The sequence below is a fragment of the Apostichopus japonicus genome, chromosome 9 (genome assembly GCF_037975245.1).
Source record: "Apostichopus japonicus isolate 1M-3 chromosome 9, ASM3797524v1, whole genome shotgun sequence".
Taxonomy (NCBI): domain Eukaryota; kingdom Metazoa; phylum Echinodermata; class Holothuroidea; order Aspidochirotida; family Stichopodidae; genus Apostichopus; species Apostichopus japonicus.
Window position 1 is genome coordinate 34,254,049 of NC_092569.1, and position 22,323 is coordinate 34,276,371.

General features: G+C 37.5%; 1 protein-coding gene across 7 annotated transcripts in view; it reads right to left on the bottom strand.

Moving 5' to 3' along the window:
* LOC139974205 (uncharacterized) overlaps positions 1–21,399 on the bottom strand; it is a 40,999-nt gene extending 19,600 nt beyond the window's left edge. For 2 of the 7 annotated variants that reach the window (XM_071981180.1, XM_071981172.1), the window contains exons 1-12: positions 21,188–21,387; positions 18,666–18,759; positions 15,835–15,898; positions 13,645–13,697; positions 11,874–11,966; positions 10,586–10,687; positions 9,675–9,773; positions 9,210–9,378; positions 7,463–7,528; positions 6,279–6,425; positions 5,280–5,366; positions 841–912 (exon numbers count right to left, since the gene is read on the bottom strand). In XM_071981180.1, the coding sequence (XP_071837281.1) occupies positions 841–912; positions 5,280–5,366; positions 6,279–6,425; positions 7,463–7,528; positions 9,210–9,378; positions 9,675–9,773; positions 10,586–10,687; positions 11,874–11,966; positions 13,645–13,697; positions 15,835–15,898; positions 18,666–18,749 (1,036 nt within the window). In that variant the 5' untranslated portion in view covers positions 18,750–18,759; positions 21,188–21,387. Of the gene's footprint in view, positions 1–840; positions 913–5,279; positions 5,367–6,278; positions 6,426–7,462; positions 7,529–9,209; positions 9,379–9,674; positions 9,774–10,585; positions 10,688–11,873; positions 11,967–13,644; positions 13,698–15,834; positions 15,899–18,665; positions 18,760–21,091; positions 21,115–21,187 lie in introns of those variants that run through there. The other 5 variants (XM_071981175.1, XM_071981179.1, XM_071981178.1 and 2 more) reach the window with 5 other exon arrangements.
* Positions 21,400–22,323: the final 924 nt, after the last annotated feature.

Below are 22,323 nucleotides of genomic sequence, written 5' to 3' on the forward strand. Positions count from 1 at the left end.
GGTTTATAAAAGTGTAATGAATTCTTTTTGTGGGTGGGGAGGGGAGGGAAGGGGTTTGTTCATGATTTCACAGGTTTATAAAGGTGTAATTGAATTCTTTTTGTGGGTGGGGAGGGGGAGGGAAGGGGTTTGTTCATGATTTCACAGGTTTATAAAGGTGTAATGAATTCTTTTTGTGGGTGGGGAGGGGGGAGGGAAGGGGTTTGTTCATGATTTCACAGGTTTATAAAGGTGTAATGAATTCTTTTTGTGGGTGGGGAGGGAAGGGGTTTGTTCATGATTTCACAGGTTTATAAAGGTGTAATGAATTCTTTTTGTGGGTGGGGAGGGGGAGGGAAGGGGTTTGTTCATGATTTCACAGGTTTATAAAAGTGTAATGAATTCTTTTTGTGGGTGGGGAGGGGGAGGGAAGGGGTTTGTTCATGATTTCACAGGTTTATAAAAGTGTAATGAATTCTTTTTGTCGGTGGGGAGGGGGAGGGAAGGGGTTTGTTCATGATTTCACAGGTTTATAAAGGTGTAATGAATTCTTTTTGTGGGTGGGGAGGGGGAGGGAAGGGGTTTGTTCATGATTTCACAGGTTTATAAAGGTGTAATGAATTCTTTTTGTGGGTGGGGAGGGGGAAGGGAAGGGGTTTGTTCATGATTTCACAGGTTTATAAGGTGTAATGAATTCTTTTTGTGGGCCGGGAGGGGAATGGGATGGGGTTCATTCATTGATTTGTTTCATACATTACTAAAGTGTAATGAACAACTGATGATATAACTCAAGCAAACAATTATCTATTATTATCAAGAAAAGACAATAGTTTTCCTTTGTAGTGACTGAAAAATGGTTACCTTCATCGTCGTCATCTTCGGACACCACAGGGACGGCTTGAGTTTCTGCTTCATAAAGACCAGTGGATTTGTCTTTGAATAAAAATCATTCAAAGAAATTATTAGGTTAATATCAAGGAGATAAGACAAAAGAATAAAGGCAACTTAACTTTACCAAAAACACAACACCATGGCAACAAGAAACAATTTTAACAACAGTCTTCTTTTATCTTCGTGTTAAACTGTCTGATTCATTATCAAGTTGATGATCTTTATGACAACCATATAATATCCAGAGGTATTTATACTTGTCCTATTGCAAGATTGCTTGCACTCCTACTCACCCCCCCCCCCCCCCCATTGGATTGTACTCCTACTTGTACTATTGCAAGATTGCTTGCACTCCTACTCTCCCTATTGGATTTGTACTCATAATTGTGCTTCGACATTTTGGAACTTTGGTACTATTAATAGTACAAGAATATCTATTGGTACACATGCTTTTAGAGGCTTTTAGTTGTACTCACACCAGGAGGAATTCTACTTGTACTCATGATGTGGTACTCGTACTGCAAGATTAACATGACATAAATGACTTGTTTACACACCTTATACCTGAATGAAACTATTCATGACCAATTCCAGATAATGATGAGGAAGATGCCGACCACACAACTATAGTAAACAAGAGCCCAAGGGCACTGTGGTTCCTTGCTTGGGGTATATGACAATACACATAATATTATCAAGCAAGATTGGGCTGAAATAGTCCAAGTAATTGTGGTCCTACATGTTCCCATAAAGTAACCAACACTATAGCCAACACTTCTGTGATCACAAAATGTGATCTGATTTTTTATCAAAAGGCACTTTTGAGATCTAAATATGGCGTCGAAAATGTAAGAAATATAAGAGACCTTCAAGCGTGTCAACAGATATGATAACAATGGTGACCTCAGATGACATGACCTTTAAGTTTCAAAATGTTCCACCACCCCATTCACATCTTGTCCCAAAATATCAACCATGTCACACCTTGGCATTGAGATTTAATTGCATTAAATGTCAAAAAATTAACTTTGAACTTGTATGTAACTTCACACACAAAGGTCACCCGGAGGTCAACCAATTGACATTTTTGATCGGTGAGACCTAAATAGAGCATGACTGTAAAAATTCAAACATTTTTTCGTTGCCCATTTTCTCCCCCCCATAATACTACTTTTTTAACATTAGCTGACCTTTGGTGACCTTGGGATCACATGACTGTTAAGTTTGAAAATATACCCCTATACCATTTGCAACTTGTCCAAAAAAATCAACCTTGTCACGCCTTGGCACTGGGAGTTATTGTATTAAATGTCTGAAAATTAACTTTGACCTCAAATAACTTCGCACACGAAGGTCAAATGGGGGTCAACCCATTGACATTTATGATCAGAAGGTACCTTTAACATCTGAAAATAGCATCGAAACTGTAAAAATCCACAAAACACGAAAAGGTCACCAGAGGTCAAATTGAGGTTAAGGGTTACCCAGATGCGGGTCGACAATTGGATTACATTGAAGCAACTCCCAACCCTAACGGACAATTTGTTCTCAAGTTGTCGCAAAAATACTAGTTTTTATCATTAATTGACCTTTGGTGACCTTGTATCACATGACCGTTAAGTTTGAAAATATTCCCCTATACCATTTGCAACTACTCCAAAAATATCAACCTTGTCACACCTTGGAACTGGGAGTTATTGCATTAAATTTCTGAAAATTAACTTTGACCTTATATAACTTCGCACACGAAGGTCACACAGGGGTCAACCCATTGACATTTATGATCAGAAGGTACCTTTAACATCTGAAAATAGCATCGAAACTGTAAAAAATCCACAAAACACGAAAAGGTCACCCGAGGTCAAATTGAGGTCAAGGGTCACCCAGATGCGGGTCGACAATTGGATTTCATTGAAACAACTCCCAACTCTAACGGACAATTTGTTCTCAAGTTGTCGCAAAAATACTAGTTTTTATCATTAATTGACCTTTGGTGACCTTGTATCACATAATGGTTAAGTTTGAAAATATTCCCCTATACCATTTGCAACTACTCCAAAAATATCAACCTTGTCACACCTTGGAACTGGGAGTTATTGCATTAAATGTCTGAAAATTAACTTTGACCTCAAATAACTTCGCACACGAAGGTCAAATGGGGGTCAACCCATTGACATTTATGATCAGAAGGTACCTTTAACATCTGAAAATAGCATCGAAACTGTAAAAAATCCACAAAACACGAAAAGGTCACCCGAGGTCAAATTGAGGTCAAGGGTCACCCAGATGCGGGTCGACAATTGGATTTCATTGAAACAACTCCCAACTCTAACGGACAATTTGTTCTCAAGTTGTCGCAAAAATACTAGTTTTTATCATTAATTGACCTTTGGTGACCTTGTATCACATAATGGTTAAGTTTGAAAATATTCCCCTATACCATTTGCAACTACTCCAAAAATATCAACCTTGTCACACCTTGGAACTGGGAGTTATTGCATTAAATGTCTGAAAATTAACTTTGACCTCATATAACTTCGCACACGAAGGTCACACGGGGGTCAACCCATTGACATTTATGATCAGAAGTTACCTTTAACATCTGAAAATAGCATCGAAACTGTAAAATTCCACAAAACACTAAAAAGGTCACCAGAGGTCAAATTGAGGTCAAGGGTCACCCACATGCGGGTCGACAATTGGATTACATTGAAGCAACTCCCAACCCTAACGGACAATTCGTTCTCAAGTTATCACAAAAATACTAGTTTTTTATCATTAATTGACCTTTGGTGACCTCGGATCACATGACCGTTATGTTTGAAAATATTCCCCCATACCATTTGCAACTTGTCTCAAAATATCAACTGTGTAACACCTTGGCACTGGGAGTTATTACACTAAATGTCTGAAAATTAACTTTGACCTCATATAACTTAACATACAAAGGTCACCTTGGGTCAACTTATGGACATTTTTGATTGATGAGACCTAAATTAGAGCATCAAACTATAAAAAATCAAACATTTTTTCTTTGCCCATTTTCTACCCCCAAAATACTAGTTTTTTGACATTAATTGACCTTTGGTGACCTCGGATCACATGACCGTTAAGTTTGAAAATATTCCCCTATACCATTTGCAACTTGTCCAAAAATATTAACCGTGTCACACCTTGGAACTGGGAGTTGTTGCATTAAATGTCTGAAAATTAACTTTGACCTCGTATAACTTCGCACACGAAGGTCACACGGGTGTCAACCAATTGACATTTTTGATCGGAAGGTACCTTTGATATCCAAATCTAGCATCAAAACCAAACATTTTCTTTTTTGCTCGTTTCCTCCCAAAATAAGCACATTTTTTCTAATGTGACCTTTGACCTTTTGACCTTGGTTGCAGATGTAGTTTAATCTCCTCATTCCAAAAAACAAAACGAAAAGTCTGTACAACCATCCTAACTCCGACCGAAAAACTTTGACCCCATATAACTTCGCACATAAAGGTCACACAGGGTCAACCTATTGACATTTATGATCAGAAGGTACCTTTGACATCTGAAAATAGCATCGAAACTGTAAAAATCCCAAAAACACGAAAAGGTCACCAGAGGTCAAATTGAGGTCAAGGGTCACCAAGATGCGGGTCGACAATTGGATGACATTGAGGCAACTCCCAACCCAAACGGACAATTCGTTCTCAAGTTATCGCAAAAATACTAGTTTTTTATCATTAATTGACCTTTGGTGACCTCGGATCACATGACCATTAAGTTTGAAAATGTTCCCCTAACCAGTTCACAACTTGTCCCAAAATATCAACCTTGTCACACATTTGCACTGGGAGTTATTGCAGTTTTAATATTTTCTGTTTTTGGACCATAACTGACCTTTGGTGACCTTTGTCAGCACCAAAAACAATAGGGCACACCTTCTCCATATGGCGGATCTATAGTCAAAGTTTGGCCTCAATCCAACATTCCCTTATTGAGATAGAGCGTACCCAAGCAAGTGTCACAGACGCACACACACACACACATACACACATACACACACACACACACACACGCCAACCTGACTGCATAGGTTCCTTTTGCTAAAGCAAGGAACCAAAAACAGTTTAGTTTACACCTATATATGACATACTTGAGCTTGTCTGATGGCTGAAAATGCATTTACACATGAAAGGACAAAACTGCACATCCTCTCTCTCCCCTTCCTTGTTCCCTTTCCTCCATGCCCTCCCTTCCCCCCTACCCTACCCCCTTCTGATCCTCCTACAGGTAAGATTAAATATGCATAATATACATTTGAACTCAAACATAAATCTAACAACATTTAGGCTCTCTAGTGGATAAGCAGTTTGCTAACAGTTTTATTTTATTTTAACATTTAGAACCTGGATACTCACCATCTCCATCTTCACTATCCGATACAGCTGATGGAACGGCTTGGGTTTCTGCTTCAAATAATCTCCTTTCTTCTCCTTCTCCATCTTCTAGATTAACCAAACAATAGAATTAATTAAATAGATGTGCATGTAAAGAATAATATTACGAACCACAACTGAATGTCAACTGTAGATCAGGTTCAGCATGAAAGTCAATATACGGCAATGGTACATTTTCTGTGTGTCTGACATGAAACCAAACATGCCCTATTGTGATACTTTGTATGTGTCTGTATCTCTATTTTATGTCTTATTTCACATTACATCCCATGACATGAAACCATACACACCCTATTGCGACACTTTGTATGTGTCTGTATGTCTATTTTATGTCTTATTTCACATTACATCCAATGACATGAAACCATACACACCCTATTGTGGAACTTTGTATGTGTCTGTATGTCTATTTTATGTCTTATTTCACATTACATCCCATGACCGGAAACCATACACACCCTATTATGACACTTTGTATGTGTCTGTATGTCTATTTTATGTCTTATTTCACATTACATCCCATGCAATGAAAGCATACACACCCTATTGTGATACTTTGTATGTGTCTGTATGTCTATTTTATGTCTCATATCACATTACATCCCATGACATGAAACCATACACACCCTATTGTGATACTTTGTATGTGTCTGTATGTCTATTTTATGTCTATTTCACATTACATCCCATGACATGAAACCATACACACCCTATGGTGATACTTTGTATGTGTCTGTATGTCTATTTTATGTCTATTTCACATTACATCCCATGACATGAAACCATACACACCCTATTGTGATACTTTGTATGTGTCTGTATGTCTATTTTATGTCTCATATCACATTACATCCCATGACATGAAACCATACACACCCTATTGTGATACTTTGTATGTGTCTGTATGTCTATTTATGTCCTTTTTCTTAAACATTATGCAACAAAATGAATACCAGAAACCTTTACCCGATTCAGAATCACTATCTGGGTCATAGGTCAAGGTGGCTCTGACCTTACTAGTGGGCTGGGTCGGTGGATCCTGGATGAAACCCACTGCTTGAGTTGCTGCCATAGCTAGGTCATCTGCATCTTCTGTGTTATCTGTGTCTGAAAGGAATGACGAAACATGAGTCATGGAGAAACATGAAAATGAGAATGTATTATTAACTAATAGACACTCATCTTTGAAGAAGATGTTGCATGTTACTAAGCCAATAAGAAGGGCTCAAGGGTGTGCTATATATGAGGATTAATTACCAGGGGAATAGCAGTGAGAAGATGATAACATAAAAAATGCATGATTCAGACATTTACTGAGGAATAGATCTGCCATGAAATGACAAATGTATTACTACTGTGATGCATCTTTGAAATGATCAGTCAACGTCTTTATAGTGACTCAATTTATTACAAAAGGATAATTCAAAATAAAAATAAACTGTAAGAGACAGACAGGTGATGATGAGCATTCAGATGGTCAGCAATCAATTGATTATTATCAGCCAATTAATTGATGATCTCTATTCTCTTTGGGTTATCCGAAATGTCTCAAATGAAAAACATTTACAACCGATGCTAAATTGATCTAGGTAGCATGTAACAACCCTGCAGATGCCAAAGAGGACTACGTTAGACACAAATCACATATTATTATTAAGAGAAATACAATCACACAATATAAGCAAACTTTGAATCTAACCTCTGACCTAAGGTTGAAAGCTTAAGAAGGATGTGACCTTCTTCTATCTTATCGAGATGAGTGAACAAAGGAAAGGTCACAGAGACAAACAATAAACAATAGAAATCATCAGAACAATAATTGGTTGAATTAAGCTTTCTTCTGTTATCATTATTAAGAGAAAAAACAATCATGTATACAAGATAAGCAAAAGTTGAATCTAACCTCTGACCTAAGGGGTCGAAAGGTTAAGAAGGATGTGACCTTCTTCTATCTTATCGAGACGGATGAACAAAGGAGAGGTCACAGAGACAAACAATACTAAGAAATCATGAGAACAATAATTAATTGAATTAACTTTTCTTCTGTTATCATTATTAAGAGAAAAAACAATCATAAAAGATAAGCAACAATTTGAATCTAACCTCTGACCTGAGGTTGAAAGGTTAAGAGGGAAGGATCTTACCATCTAGATCTGGTTCAACATCTGCCTCTGACCCTGAATCAAGAACTCTAGAGACATCTGCTGTACCTACGGTAAAATGCATAATTATTTTGAGTGGTATAGTCCAGAAGCCCTCACTATGAAGTGACCTGGCATCAACAGATCCAACTATCTCAGATAAAATAGTGCATTGTCCAACAACCAAGGGTACTACTTGTAACGGTTGTAGAATGGGATCCAATCATGCTCATGTTTTATGAGAAGGGAACAAATTCACTGTCAGAAGTTTCGTGAATCCAGGTGAGGTGGTCTTTGTAATTTGTAAGGCAAAACTTGAAATATGTAAAATGACAAGTTGATAAAGTTATTTCTATAGACCTACAGTATAACTTAATTGTATTAACATGTTATGTAGTACTCTTACAAAAACCTGTTTTTTAGGGCCAAGTTATTTTCCCCTCTATACCCAAATGTACTTGAGCATGCGATATTTTGTTAGTCGCAGATCTTTAATCCACCTGGGCAAATTTCTAACTTTCTTAGAGCAGATATCCTAGGCCTAAATTGAGAGGAGTTCCTATCGTCCTTGAGCAATAAGGTTACCTACTGACTAATTACGCCTTCTGGGTATGAAGAAGTTTATTAACCTCTCCTCATTGTTCTTCATTCTTTGTTTAATATGTTCCTTCCACTGCACTCACATTTTTTGATCGTATTCTGTTGCATATTCTGCAGTTGGTCATGTGATGCGTTCCTACAAGCCGTCATACAATGTAAGTTATGCTACCCTGTGACCCTTTCTGCGGATACCCACATAAAGTTGAGGTTGACTAGTGCTAACGCCCTCCTTTTGCCTACTGTGCTCCGATCAGCTCCACGCTAATCATATACATATATACACATAGTGAAGTTAATGAAGGCGGGACACAAGCATGGCACGTGTAGATCGGAGAAACCAGAGGTATGTTACTTTATGCAATTGCTTGTATGCATTTATCAGATACTCTGAAGTGAAAATTAACTGAATGCTAATTACACATTTGAAATTAATGATCTAATGTTGCAAACACTGTTTCTCTATGTTTCATGATTGATACAATGATAGTATTTCAGAGCTCTAGCTATATGCATAACTTGTTCTGGTTTAATAGTTTTATAATGACCCTTCAGTAAAAGCCTTTGGGTACTCTCTATGTAACTGCCTCCTTTATCGCTACCCTGTGCAAAAATTCAGGAGAGTGGCTTCCGTTTGTTCAATTATGATTGTACTATTCAGGGATGCCAGCAGGGTTTTCCCCTAGGGCCTGAAAGTTGTGGGGACTTGGACGTCCCAAAGACTATCTAATATATCAATCAATCAATCAATATTTTGGCAAAATATCCCTCCCAGATCACCGGAAATGGAACTTCCCAGGCCTTGTATGTTGCATCTGAAATTTATTCTTATCTGAACTTTATTTTGAGGATATCACGTTTTAGAAATTTACACTACCAAAAAAATACTATAAAAAATACAATAAGAAAAATAAGAAACAACACCATAAGATTAAAACATAACTGGATAATGGTCATGTGTTCGATTCTTTAACCTTAAATGGAACCAAATTTCAAAATTGGGAAAAAGCCGGAATTCCGGCTATTGCCGGAATTCTGGCATCCCTGCTCTATTGTTTGGTCAAACTTGATGATCAACCAACATTCTGCTTCGATGGCAGTCTGTTCAAACTAATTAATTAAATAACTAAGTAAATTATGAGGCTGTAATTACCTTTGTCTTCAGCTATCTCTTCATCTGATTCTCTAGCCAGGACTCCTCCCGCTCTTGGCACAGCCGGTGTCTTCATTTGAAGAGTTTTATTCTTTCCTACGTGGTCACTCTTAACGGCTTGTGTCGGCTGAATACAGTCACTGAGGTTCAAGTAGTCAGAATTTTCAGACTGAAGAGATATATATATGTGAAAATACATGAAAGCTATGGACTTTGGAATTGATATATAAATTTAAAGACATATATATATATATATAAAAAGATCACCGTCAAAAATCTCTAAAATATATATAGAGATATGTTCTGGCATCTACAAAAATCCTGTGACCCATGAACATTTTTCTCAACCCATTTTTGGATTACCCAACTCCACCCAGCCAGCCCCACCCCAAGATTGTTCGCAGACAGTCGTGTTAAACAATAGACACAAACAAAAAGCCCAGTGAACAAAACTTGACTTGTTACCTCTTTCTGATCTTCAGTATGAGGTATTAGCAATCCTTGGTCAGAGTCCACACCATCCAGCATCAGCTCGGAGTCTGTGTCCGATCCAGATCCCTGAGACTTCAAATGATATGAAAAAAACAATTTCAACTCTCATCAAATTAGATCTACAAAAGTGTCTGAGAATAGAACCGCTGATATTGTCTGATGCAGGTGGCTTGGTTGATGAATATTCATAAGATCATGTTACTTGTTTGTGTGACTTGCTTTAAAACGATGTCAAACACGTCAGCTCTGAAATCTTGTATGCAAAGTTGACAATGAACAGATATGAACAGTAAGAAAGCCTTTACCACACAAGATCGTACTCGGGTGATTTCCAACAAAACCCAATTCCAGAACCATTGTCGCACTCGGAACAATGTGAAAGCCCTCTCACCTACACCGTACATGCAACTTGTAATGGTACATTCTAATTCTGACGAGGTACCAGGTGACTAAACCCCACAAGTTTCTTAAATGATGACCTCGGCAGTTTCCTTTCAAGTGTTGTTTCAAAACCAGCAACAGTTCAGAGAAAATATACCATAGACATTTGCGTAATTTCACAGTTATGACTCAAATGAATGCTGACTTGATATTACCAAATAAAGAGCTGTTATATTTAACTGATCAGGTGTGCTTTAAACTATTCAAAGACCTCTGTGAACTGGATGCAATGGGAAAGATCATATAACTACAAAAAGGGCTATGTCATTCCTCAGGTAACCCTCTTTTCCTGAGTCAGAACGGAAGTCAAAAACGATCAAAAAGGTTTTAAATCTATGTAAATTTTAAATACACTGCACAGTTCAGTGCTTCACAGTAGCCTGTTCTAGATATGGTATATTTATTATCGATAACCTTTGGAATTGATAGAATATCTTTCCTACCTTGTTATATTCACTTGCAAGGTAGTACTGGCAAGCCATATCTGCCAGTATAAACTTGTCGTCGTGTTGCATATTGTAGCGAACGTTCGGTTTCAAAAATAACTGCGAAGACAAGCACAGACGAGGTTACTACTACTGACTTCCCATGATACTTCATGTACACATCTCTCTATGTAAATAAATGATCCACGAATAGCTATGAAACTAATTAGTATTTATTATTCATGCAAGTACCTGATGTTAGTATTACTCTCCCTTCTATTTCTTCTTATGTCATTGTACGATATTACGCATCACAGATAATTTCAAGAATTGAGTCCTATTACCACAATGAAATACTAATTATTTTTTTCCGTTTTTTTTTGGGGGGGACGGGAGGGGAAGGTGAGGGGAGGGTGAGGAGAGGGGGTATTTTTATTTGAGTGTGACTAAAGCATGAAAATGACATGGGGGTCACTGTGCTATTTCAGATCTGAAATGGCTTGATTCGACTAGAACTAAGAAGAATTGAATGCATGAAAGATCGGCGTAACCGTGAGTTCGAATAGGTTACCAAAGGATTTCTTGGCACATAATTATTCACCTAGTTTTACCCACTGTTAAGGCCCGGTCACACTACAGCGATATTTTATCGGAATACGGTGCGATTTTCCCGATTTTAGGCCGAAGAGTGAGGTTTGTGGTAGTGAATGTAATGAATGCAGTGGAATATTCGAATACCTACTCCAAATCTGAGGGGTTCTGGAACGGACTACATTCTGAAGTGATGTCACATCGAAAAACGATAAAAATCGGAAGAGAAATCGGATAGCTATCCGATAAAAGGAAACGGAATCAATATCAAAAGTTAGGAGAGGGCTATTCCACATCGGAATGGCTCAACAGATAGCAAATCAGATCCTTTGTCACTGTGGCTAGAAGACCCGAACGAAAAACAGGCTGTTTCGATTCCTCCCGGAAAATCGGATAGTATTCCGACAAAAAATCGGTATAGTGTGACCGGGCCTTAAGCCCAGTAAATGTCCACAGCACCAATGAGACTTTAGGATTCCCATAGCAAGATGAAGAGCCAGAAGTGACCTGCGAAACATTACTAAGCTAGAGACCCAAATACAAGTACAAGTTCCAAATAGAGATTACGTGCGTATCTACAGTAAGGTCATTTGAGTAGGGGAAGTCTCCTCATCACAAAACGAAATGATTTAAATCCTTAAACTTGCTCCAGTAATTGACGGCATCTTAAGAATTATTGTACAGCACTTACATTGACTCTTAAAAAAAAACATACCTTTCCTTTTCGGCATTTATTTCTGCTCCCTAGGTCATATATCAAATGTGTGTCTGCGTGAACTTCGATGCAAGCATGCTGTTTGGACAAGGACTACAAAGAAATGAAGTAGTAAACAATGACAGACTGAACGTTATTTTCAAAGACGACAAAACAGGCATTTTGTCCGCTACAAGAGATCTGACATACAGGGTAATGATGCTTTAGCATAACATCAACTTTATCATTTATTGTTTGGTGGTAGCTTTGAATAAATACTAATACCATGCGATGCTATATATAAATAAATACCCCTCAGAGATCAATGTGGTTTCCGAAGAATACCATCCTAACTTTATCATTTATTGTTAGGTGGTGGCTTTGAATAAATACTAATACCATGCAATGCCATATATATAAATAAATACCCCTCAGAGATCCATGTGATTACAACCAAATATGGTAACTTCCGATTGGCATAATACCATTTAAGTCGATACTCAAAACAAAGTTTCCAACAAATTTGAAAGCACGGTGCTACTGTGTCATTAGTAATACTGTAGTTTATTTTAGTTCCTACGACAGTTTTGGTGGATTCAAAGAATACTTTAAGTTTTTTTCGGTGAGTTTGTCTTTATTTTGACTGTGAAATATCACAACTCCAGACTGTGGTACAGTCAATTGAAAATGCTGGTTAGAGGCAGTCAGTACTTTAACAGAGACCCTGATTACAAGTACCATTCAGGATGGAAGAATGAATGAATCAATACCAGGATCACATTGCATTATTTAAATATACAAATATATATATAACCAATGTCTATGTATTATTCCCATAATCTGACATATGACATTAAAGGAGAAATGAAATCCTGGGGTTTTGCAGTAAACACATACTGTACTACAGAATCATATTCTGATAAGAAATAACTAATCAGAAAAGTGCTTTCCATGGTATTTTCTAATTATTTATCATGTATTTTATGAGCAACTACATTGTTAGTTTCCATTTGTTATGCTACAGGCGTTATTCTCAAGTTTTTCTGTAACATTTGAACACTGCAAAACCTTGGCGTTCATTTCTCCTTTAATGCCAACAATTCTACAAAGATCTTCAAAGATCATTTTTATGACAAGAAATTAAGAAGATGTACCTCCTTGGGCCATTTTGAATTTTTTGTTTTCTCTACAGGAATTAAACAGTATAAATATATCGTCAAGTCTCGCCGGAATTTCTTACGATGTTTCACATACTTTGAAGACATTTTATTACCAAATACAGAAACAAAGAGTTGATCTGGTTTCATAGTACTGTCCCTTTTACGTCAGCTCCCTTAGAAGATTCTTGACGCTGGATCAGACTCTATTCTCCTGCTTGGAAGCTTTCTTTCATTCTGTGATCCACAGTTATTAAACGATGGAGTTTGTCGTTAACAAAGACTAAATATTTCATATCCAGGAACTTTTAATGTTCGTCATCAATATAAATATACCCTAAATGACTCAGTTTTCTATATATTCAGATAACTCTCAATTTTGTTATCGCCACCAAATGAGTAATAAAGGGCGGCCTAGGAAATGATTTGACACAATTCACAACACTCGTTACCACGGACACTTTCCATGGTACTAATAACAAGTCTGACAGTCAATTGAGAAATTCTCAAACTTGTCATCACTATTACCTAAAATCAACATTTTGCTACTGAATTTTCATGCCAAAACAGCATTGAAATATCAAACACGTTCATGACAAAATGTTGCTTTCATACAGAAAACCCAGAATATTTACCTTTACTGGTATGGTAATCTGGTTTGCATCATCTCTGCCGATGAAGTTTTCACCTACAACATAAAGTAGAAATATTCTGAAAGGTTATTGTTTGGAACATTGCAGGAAGTATATGGGGCAATCCAGGACTTCCTTAAGCACTAACAGGACAATAGAACTAGTGATGGTATTGAATGATCAGGAGGGGGCGGTAGAAACGAAAGTGTCGAAAACTAACGTCACAGGATGTATTATTCCTAATACCATAAATACCAAAGGTATTATAAATATCTTTATAAATATCAGAATGATGACTTGTACGAAATTGGGCAATATTGGTACTCCTGCAAGCCGAACATTATGTCCTGGAATACAAGAAACCGCTACCAATGAAACCACCAAAAATTACTGTAAGCAACCTACAGTAGTTTGACATATCCATCAAGCTTTGCCGTAATTCAATGAAGCTAGTTGTCGTGTAATTGTTTTCCCTCTATGACGTGTATAAGTTTCCGTACTTTAACTTTCATATTTTATTATTAACATGCGTTGTAGTTACTTGTATAGCTCGCCTTTCAACAAGACATACCACCGCGCTGCGGTGCAACCTTGCAGTTCATTTCATATATTCAAACATAACGTTCAGTGGAGATGTTAAGGTATGTTGATGTTTAGTTGCTTCTCAGCGTTTATTTAGCTTTATATTTAATAGGGGAGAGTGGGGTGGAGTTATTCAGCGTATTATTTGTATCACGGGCTAGGCTACTATGGTGGGGATTGTTTACGTGGTTCTGCTTGGTTAGGCCTGTGAGCTCATTCTTAGTTATGACCTGATACTGGGCGAGATATGTTTACAGTTGCTATTAACCTACTTTCTACTTGTTTACCCTAAGTTGTATGTATATGTTAAGTTATAAGTTGACCTAGAGGTCACGGGTTCTAGTTGGCTAATTATTTTTTCTATGTTGATAAGACTACTACTGGGAAGGGTTTTTCCAATGTATTGTACGGATGCCCTTAAGTGCCGTAAGTTAAAACACATACTTCAAGGTTACATATTATTTCAGTTGGGCTTATTTCTCATCGTTTTGGGGGGTAAAACTGGTAACCATGATTTTCTTACTACTAAGTATGCTTTATGCTACTATTTACACTGTTTTCTTCCTTTTTTTTTCATTCAGAAACCCTACACAGTTGTTGAATCTAGTTTAATAAAGAAAGACAACATATTGCAGCAACGTGTCAAAGACATCCTTTCTGAATTCAATTATTTACATCCATTTCACAACACTAGTATTGTTTCTGTCATTCACCACAAAATACTGTAAGCGACATGCCTTTGTTCTTAGATTGAAATGTGACATTCTAGCATGACTGTACAGTCGTTGGATCAAACAGAAGTAACCCTATATCAATCCCAACTAACAACCAATCTGCAAATCCTAACTTACAATCACTTGACAACCACCTTAAGATACAACCACCCTATGAATACTGAATTACGAATCACCATGGCAGCCTTAACTTACAATCACTTAATGAACCATAATTCACAATCACCCAATGATGCCTACAAATTATTGTACAACCACCCTATGAATACTGACTTACAGTATGAATCACCGTATGTAGCAGCTGTACGGGTAACTTACAATCACTTAATGAACCATACTTCACAATCACCCAATGATGCCTACAAATTATTGTACAACCACCCTATGAATACTGACTTATGAATCACCGTATGTAGCAGCTGTACGGGTAACTTACAATCACTCAATGAACTAGAATTCACAATCACCCAATGATAGCTACAAATTATTGTACAATAACCTTATGATACAATCACCAACAAACATTGATTTACAAATCACCTGATAAAATTAACAGTATCTCACCTCAAGAAGAAACACCCAACTTCCAAACACCTACATGAAGCCTAAGTTACTGTACAACCACCATAACATACTTGTACCACTCTAGATGAATACTGACTTACAAATCACCCTTAGCTACCTTAATGTACAACCATCCACGAACCCTTCTGTAAGTTATAACCATGGACACATTGAACCTAGAAGTTACATCCACCCTATAAACTCTAACAAACAATCACCCTATCAACCTAACTATCACCCTTTCTACCTAACTAACAATTACTCAGCAGATATATTAAATGTTTTCCTTGAACAGACAGTTTGTTATTCTCACCTTCAAACACTGGATAAACCTTCTCTTGAAAACCTCTGTTACTGAATACTTTCAAGTATCCCAACTGAAAAGCAAAACAACAGAAAAATGAATAAACAATAGAAATTGGCATGGAATTTGTTGTAAACTACAGAGGTTTTTTGTTCTCTTTGCTGTTGACTTTGATCTCCATGAATATAACTTGAATATTAATGAGTATAACTTACTTTCCCATACATGTGCAACCCCTTCTGACTTAAAGCATTTCAAATTGATCAAGAAAACATTTTCATAGAGCTGTTTGGATGCAAAAATATCAATCTAAGATTATTAGCTACAAGTAGTAAAATTGTAAAAGTTGAATATTTGAAACTATTTCATTCGTTTGAGTTTCAACATTATGAGAAATAGTGTCCGAGGAACAGAACAGAGAATGGGAGAAAAGAAAGGCTATCGATTCTTGTTTGTGGTGTCATATTTCAACTAGAATTTGAAATTTTCTTATTTACTTTCCCTTTGCTCTTCATGTCACATTTTCAAGGAATTCACTTTATTAAAACAGTGTTGACAATGAAACCGATGCCAGCATGCCAGCAATTGTAGGTCATGTTAATAATTTCATTACTTGTATATATTTTCTAACATTTACAGGATCCAGAGAGTGTCTGTATATGGGGGATTTTCAAGTGATATTGTTACAAAAACTGGCGCCCCGCAAGGTTGTGTTATATTACCTGTTCTATTCACCCTTTATACTTCTAGCTTTCCTAGCACACAACCTAACACGCATATTGTTAAATTTGCCAACGCCACATGCATCTTAGATCTGTCTTATTGGTAAGAATGGTGACGAGACCGGGTATATAGGCAAGAAATATCCACCTTCACAATTTGGTGTGATAGAAACAGATTACGACTGAATGTGTTGATTTTCGATGTAGCGGGCACCGACTCGAGAGAATTGAGATTGGAAATGAGCCAGTAGAACAAGTGCAATCTTATAAATACCTGGGAGTGACCATCACTGATAAATTGGAGTGGGATGAACATGTAAAAACTGTTCTAGCAAACACTAATCAGTGTATGTTCCTTTTACGGAAGCTTAATTCACTCAGAATAAACACAACTCTCATTTCTCTGTTCTATAAAGCGGCAATCGAGACCATCATTACATTCTGTTTAGCCGCGTGGGGTGGAAATACTACTGCTAGAGACATAACCAAGTTAAATAGACTAGTTTCTAAAGCAAGGAAAGTTTGTCGGTCACATGACCTCAGTTCAGTAGATGAGTTGCTTGTCAGAGTCTCCCAGAGAAATATGAAGTCAATCTTTGTCACTTTAGTCACCATTAGCCAGTAGGTGTTGACTAACAACATCTTACTTCTCATCAACCATTCACAATCAGCAGCTAAAAATGTGTGTGTGCGTGTGTGTGTGTGTGTGTGTGTACAACAGTTATCTGATATTGCAAGTGAATTGTTTCATTCCTGCCTATATTGTACAGGGTACATGTACTCTTTCCAAAATCGTGTACATGAGTTGTCATATTTGGACTTCCTCGATTGTTCAAGTTTTTTTTAGAAAATGGGAAAAGAACATCGAACTTTGGATATCGTTAAAAATAGCAATCAGACGTTTCATAACTGTCTGGGGAAGCTTTTCATGACAAATTTCTCCAAGAAATGTTTTGATTATATCAGAGATTCTCTTTTGAAACCAGAAAGTCAGCAGGCTTAAGAATCCATGCCACAGTTTTTTGATAACAATATTGTTTAAAGTACACCTGCACCCAATATGTTAAGGTTTGACCCTTTATAGCCCTTGCTAAGATTAAGTTGACTAATGTATCAATTTAATTTTATAATTTTGGAATTATATATCACATTTAACTCTTTGACCACTGATGACCTCAAATAAACTTTGACCATCACCAAGTTCAATCAGGTTAGCGCACTCTACAACTTGGTTAGATCTACATAATTACCAGCATTGTTACGAACAAGGATTCTACGTCTGGGACGCAATCTTTAAGCCAGGGACGCAAACCTTCAAATTGACATCATAACTATCATAACTGTTTTACTGCTGATGTCGTATTTGAGGATAAACCAACATGGAAGGCGTTTAATGTTAGGTCTAAAGACCTAGTCAGGCATGTGTGTAGGCTAACGTAATTTCATTATAAGCTAGAACATACTGTACGTAATGATTTAAACTTTAAATTAACTGCCGTAGCAACCGATTAAAACTCATCTGTTTCGAAATCAACATAAAATTACCGATTTTGGCCTTTTCAAAACCCTGTGAGTTTGGCGTACAATGAATTTAAGTTTATTAGATTTAAGTGGACTGTCTCAGTTTGTTTTAGTCTCACAACCTTAACGGCGACATTTCTGCAGTGTTGGTCAAATCGGTGCAAAGAAAAACGAAATGGGTAGTGTTTCGGTTAAGAAAGGCAACAGTCTGATACTTTCAAATAAACACAATGTAGGTAGCCTCACTTTTCTGTACTGTACTATGACAGATCTGTGCCGTAGGCCTACTGCACGTTCAAAAATACCCGCCAAATTGCACCTGGATGGAGCGCATATTATAACTAGACCGAAAATCTTGGGTCACCGTATGTCCGTGACCCGTTACATTACATTTATTAAGAACGTATGAGAGATTGAAGAAACCCACACAGGAGGATTATTCTTAAGAACGCACACGGACTTGAATTACCAGTACGCGAGCGTTCACACTAAGGGAATTAATCGCTTTTACAAACTTAAAGTACGGGTGCATTCTTAAGTGTGAACAAGCCCAAAGTTGCCAATCTTTAATATTTGAATATATGTAAAAGTACTTACTGCAGTTTTGCCCTCGGATTCATCTTGTGTATCATCTTCAAAGTCACTCAAGTCAATCGCTTGTGTTGCATCAAAGTCCATCATCAGAGAGAATCTATGAAGTACAATGATGTATACTATGATCAGAGCCTGGATATCATGTGCGATACATTTAACAAACAAATAAATATTGCCTCTACTTCTCTAGGCAATTCTTTCTCGAACGAAGCATTGCTCAAAATTTAAAATCGCTCAGGACTATCAGTAGAGCTGTACAGTAGATAAGTTTATTTATGAGTTTGGCTTAGCCTGGGTACTAGTTTCTTGAGAGAAAGTACCCCCCCCCTAACTCCCTCCTCCCCTACAGAAACAGATTGCCAACTGGTGTTTTCTACATCTAGACTTACTGTAGATAAGGCATATATAGACCTAGCTTACTTTAGAAGCTTTCACAGAGGGCCAGGATACTCTACCAATGCTAAGTAAGGTAGCTTCGTACCAGGGCTCAAGACCAGTGCCGTTTACCTCTTTGGCTGTTCGGTCATGAACTATGACAGCCATGCTGCTAATATACCACATGATCCCAATTCCAAATGAGTCCAATCTTGTTTTAAAGTGAATTTCTTACCTACCGCACATAATTGGCAAAATAGGAGGGTGATGTTGTTTACAAACAAAACCCCTATAAAACTGACATTTAATCCAGCAGTAACACTGTCCTTAATTTCTCAAGGATTTGGGTAGAGAAGCATTCTAAGTGTGATTCGTGAATATAGTGGCTTAGGCTAGGGGTCGTGTCATTCCGCCATCGGTACTTTCCGCCATAGAAAAAGTGCCATTCCGCCATGTTACTGCCATGGCGGTAAAGCACTTTTTGTACGGCAAAGAGAGCACATTATTGTGAGTGCATTGTATATGCACTGTCTTTTGCTTCGCTTCACACTACCTACGCCTGCAAAATCGGTTAGTTATATCAACAACCAGAATTGGACCTTTTAATAAAAATTCAGCTTAATTTTTATACGATTTAAAGTCAACCAACTATTATATTTGAAGACAGTGAATCGATTCTTGCGAACTTACAATAAATAATTTAATAATATTCAATCAACCTGTTCATTAAAGACACATATCAATTCCCCAATCTTGTCTTAACTACAAATTCAGTCTATCCAGCGAACCGTCACATTTGAAGACAGTGTACCTAGGAGGTCCAGAGAAGGGCTACTAGGATGATTAATTCCTTCAAGGGTGTTCCTTATTATCTGCGGTTACAGCTGCTGAATCTCACCACACTGGAGCTTACGTGGTGACTTGATTCAGGTTTTCAAGCTTTTGTACGGTTTTGACAATTTATCCTTCACTGCCTTTTTCATGTTTTTAAATAGTAGTTGACAGTTGTACCAGAGGTCATTGTCTTAAACTTCAAAGTCACAAAGTAGGATTAATATTTGGCATACATTTTTTGCTAAGAGGGTTGTGAATGAGTGGAATGGTTTGCCTGAGAATGTTGTAGTTTGCAAGTATTGTGAATGGGTTTAAGAATGCTTTGGACAAGCACTTTAAGCATTGTAATCGGGTCTGAGTGTTTTTGTCGTCAATTTCTATTCTCTCCTATAGGGTCCTTGATGGGGACTTAATTGCCCTCCTGATCCATTTTTGCTACTAAACTAAAGTAACCTATCCATCCATGCGATTCATAGAAAGTTTCACCGATTATTCTTGTTTACCATGTAGTAAAATCCATTCCTAAAATGTACCTTTCCGCCATAGGTTTCGAGCCTTTCCGCCATGGAGGAAAGGATCAAATCCTACTGCGGAAAGGTATGGCGGTATGTACCTATGGCGGAATGGCACTAGATCTGCTTAGGCTAGGCTACATTCAAAACAGTAGTTAATTAGCCTAGACACACTAGCGTTTGCCTAGGCTAGGGCCACCACATTTCCTGACAGTTAAATAATAGTTCCCACAGTAGGTTACTAAGCATAGCATAAAGCTAACATGGTCTCTGCATACTCTGAGCTAGGTCTATTTCAGGGAAAATATGACTTATGGTGGCTGATTATGCCTTACTACTAGCTGCCACTAGTAGTATTTTTAGTAAGCTATAGTACTATAGGCCTAGCCTTGCTTGATCAACTTGACATTGATGCTGATATAGACTGAAGGTAGGCCTAGACCCTTGTTAGGCCTTGGCCTCCCACAATTTACCCAAGTCAGGCTAGAATAGGAATTTAGCTTGACGTTTAGCGTAGAACTACCGTAGGTCCCCAGGCCGAAGTTAGCCTAGGTCTGTTGCCTAATTTGTAGACCTGACCTTTAGGCACAAGTGCATAACAAAGTCACATTAAGCTACTGTTAATTCTAATTTCTAGGTTAGGCCTGAGTAGAATATTCTGTTCTATGGGCCTAGGTTACCGTAACCAAAAAGTTTAGGCTAACTTACTAGTTACTGATATTTATACGATTGTTTGGATGTAATTTGAGATAGCTTTGCTGTAACGTCCAAATTGCAAATACAGCATGATCTCTGACAACCTACCTGTGAGTGTGATTAGATTGGTTACCCGGTGAACAGTATATAATTATTGCTATATCATGTGTACCTGATTCTAGTCTAGACTAACTCAGGTTACAGTAACGGTCCCACAGCTTAAATCCAATCAGTTTTTACCGTACTTCTAGTTCTGAGAGAGGGAGCAGGTGTTTCGTGTGAGTGCCTGGTTGGATTGAAATTGGAACTGTTTAGTTCTTTTTTATTACACCGTGTGTCTATAAATAGACCAACTTACGGAAGCTATATGTACAGAGGCGTATAAAGGACGTACAGTAATATAGACCACAAGGATGTATACAGGATTTGCAAAAAAATAACATGCATTTCGTTTTTAGTACAGTTTACGAATCCAAACATCGAGGAACTTTCGATTAGTTTAGTTCAGTTCAGTTCAATTATTTTGACTTCGGTTGGTAGTTTGGCTGAGATTAATACGTTCATTGTTTGGTCAGCACTTTTACCAAAGCAACTTGGCATTCAATAATTGCACTGATGTCAGTGATTTCACAAATTAAGACGCATTCCTGGACTTTTCAGTGAATTGCAAAGAAAACGATTTTCAGAATTTAATGCATTTGATTCGATTTTCAACATTCGTCTCTTAGACCCTTTTCATCACATCAGTGTCAACTATATAAGCAAAAAACAAATTGGAAATTAAATCTTCACTATTGCCCAAAGGAACAGTGACAAATATATATACTACAAATTTGTTAAAATAGCCACAAATTAGAACTAAAAAGTCTATTTGCATGTTATTCGTATTAACAGTATAATTACACTCCAGCTAGTATACGCCGTGCGTACAAACCCGTACATGATCATTAATAGGGCAATTATGCGCGAGAGCTTCTCTAAATTAGGCTATAATTAATGATAAAAATGATAAAATTAAACTATCGGGGCAGAAACTGTGGGATTTAAGCTTGCTACGCTTTTAGATAAGATATTTCACCGCATGACATGTCCACTCGGGCCTCACCCCCTCCTCTTACCCGGCCAAATCTGTCCAGAGATGGCTGGGCGATCTAACGGGAATAGCTTATATGACCAGTATATGGGTACTGTACAGTCCCATATACATGTACACACTCATCTTTTGTCGAACTATCGCACGTATA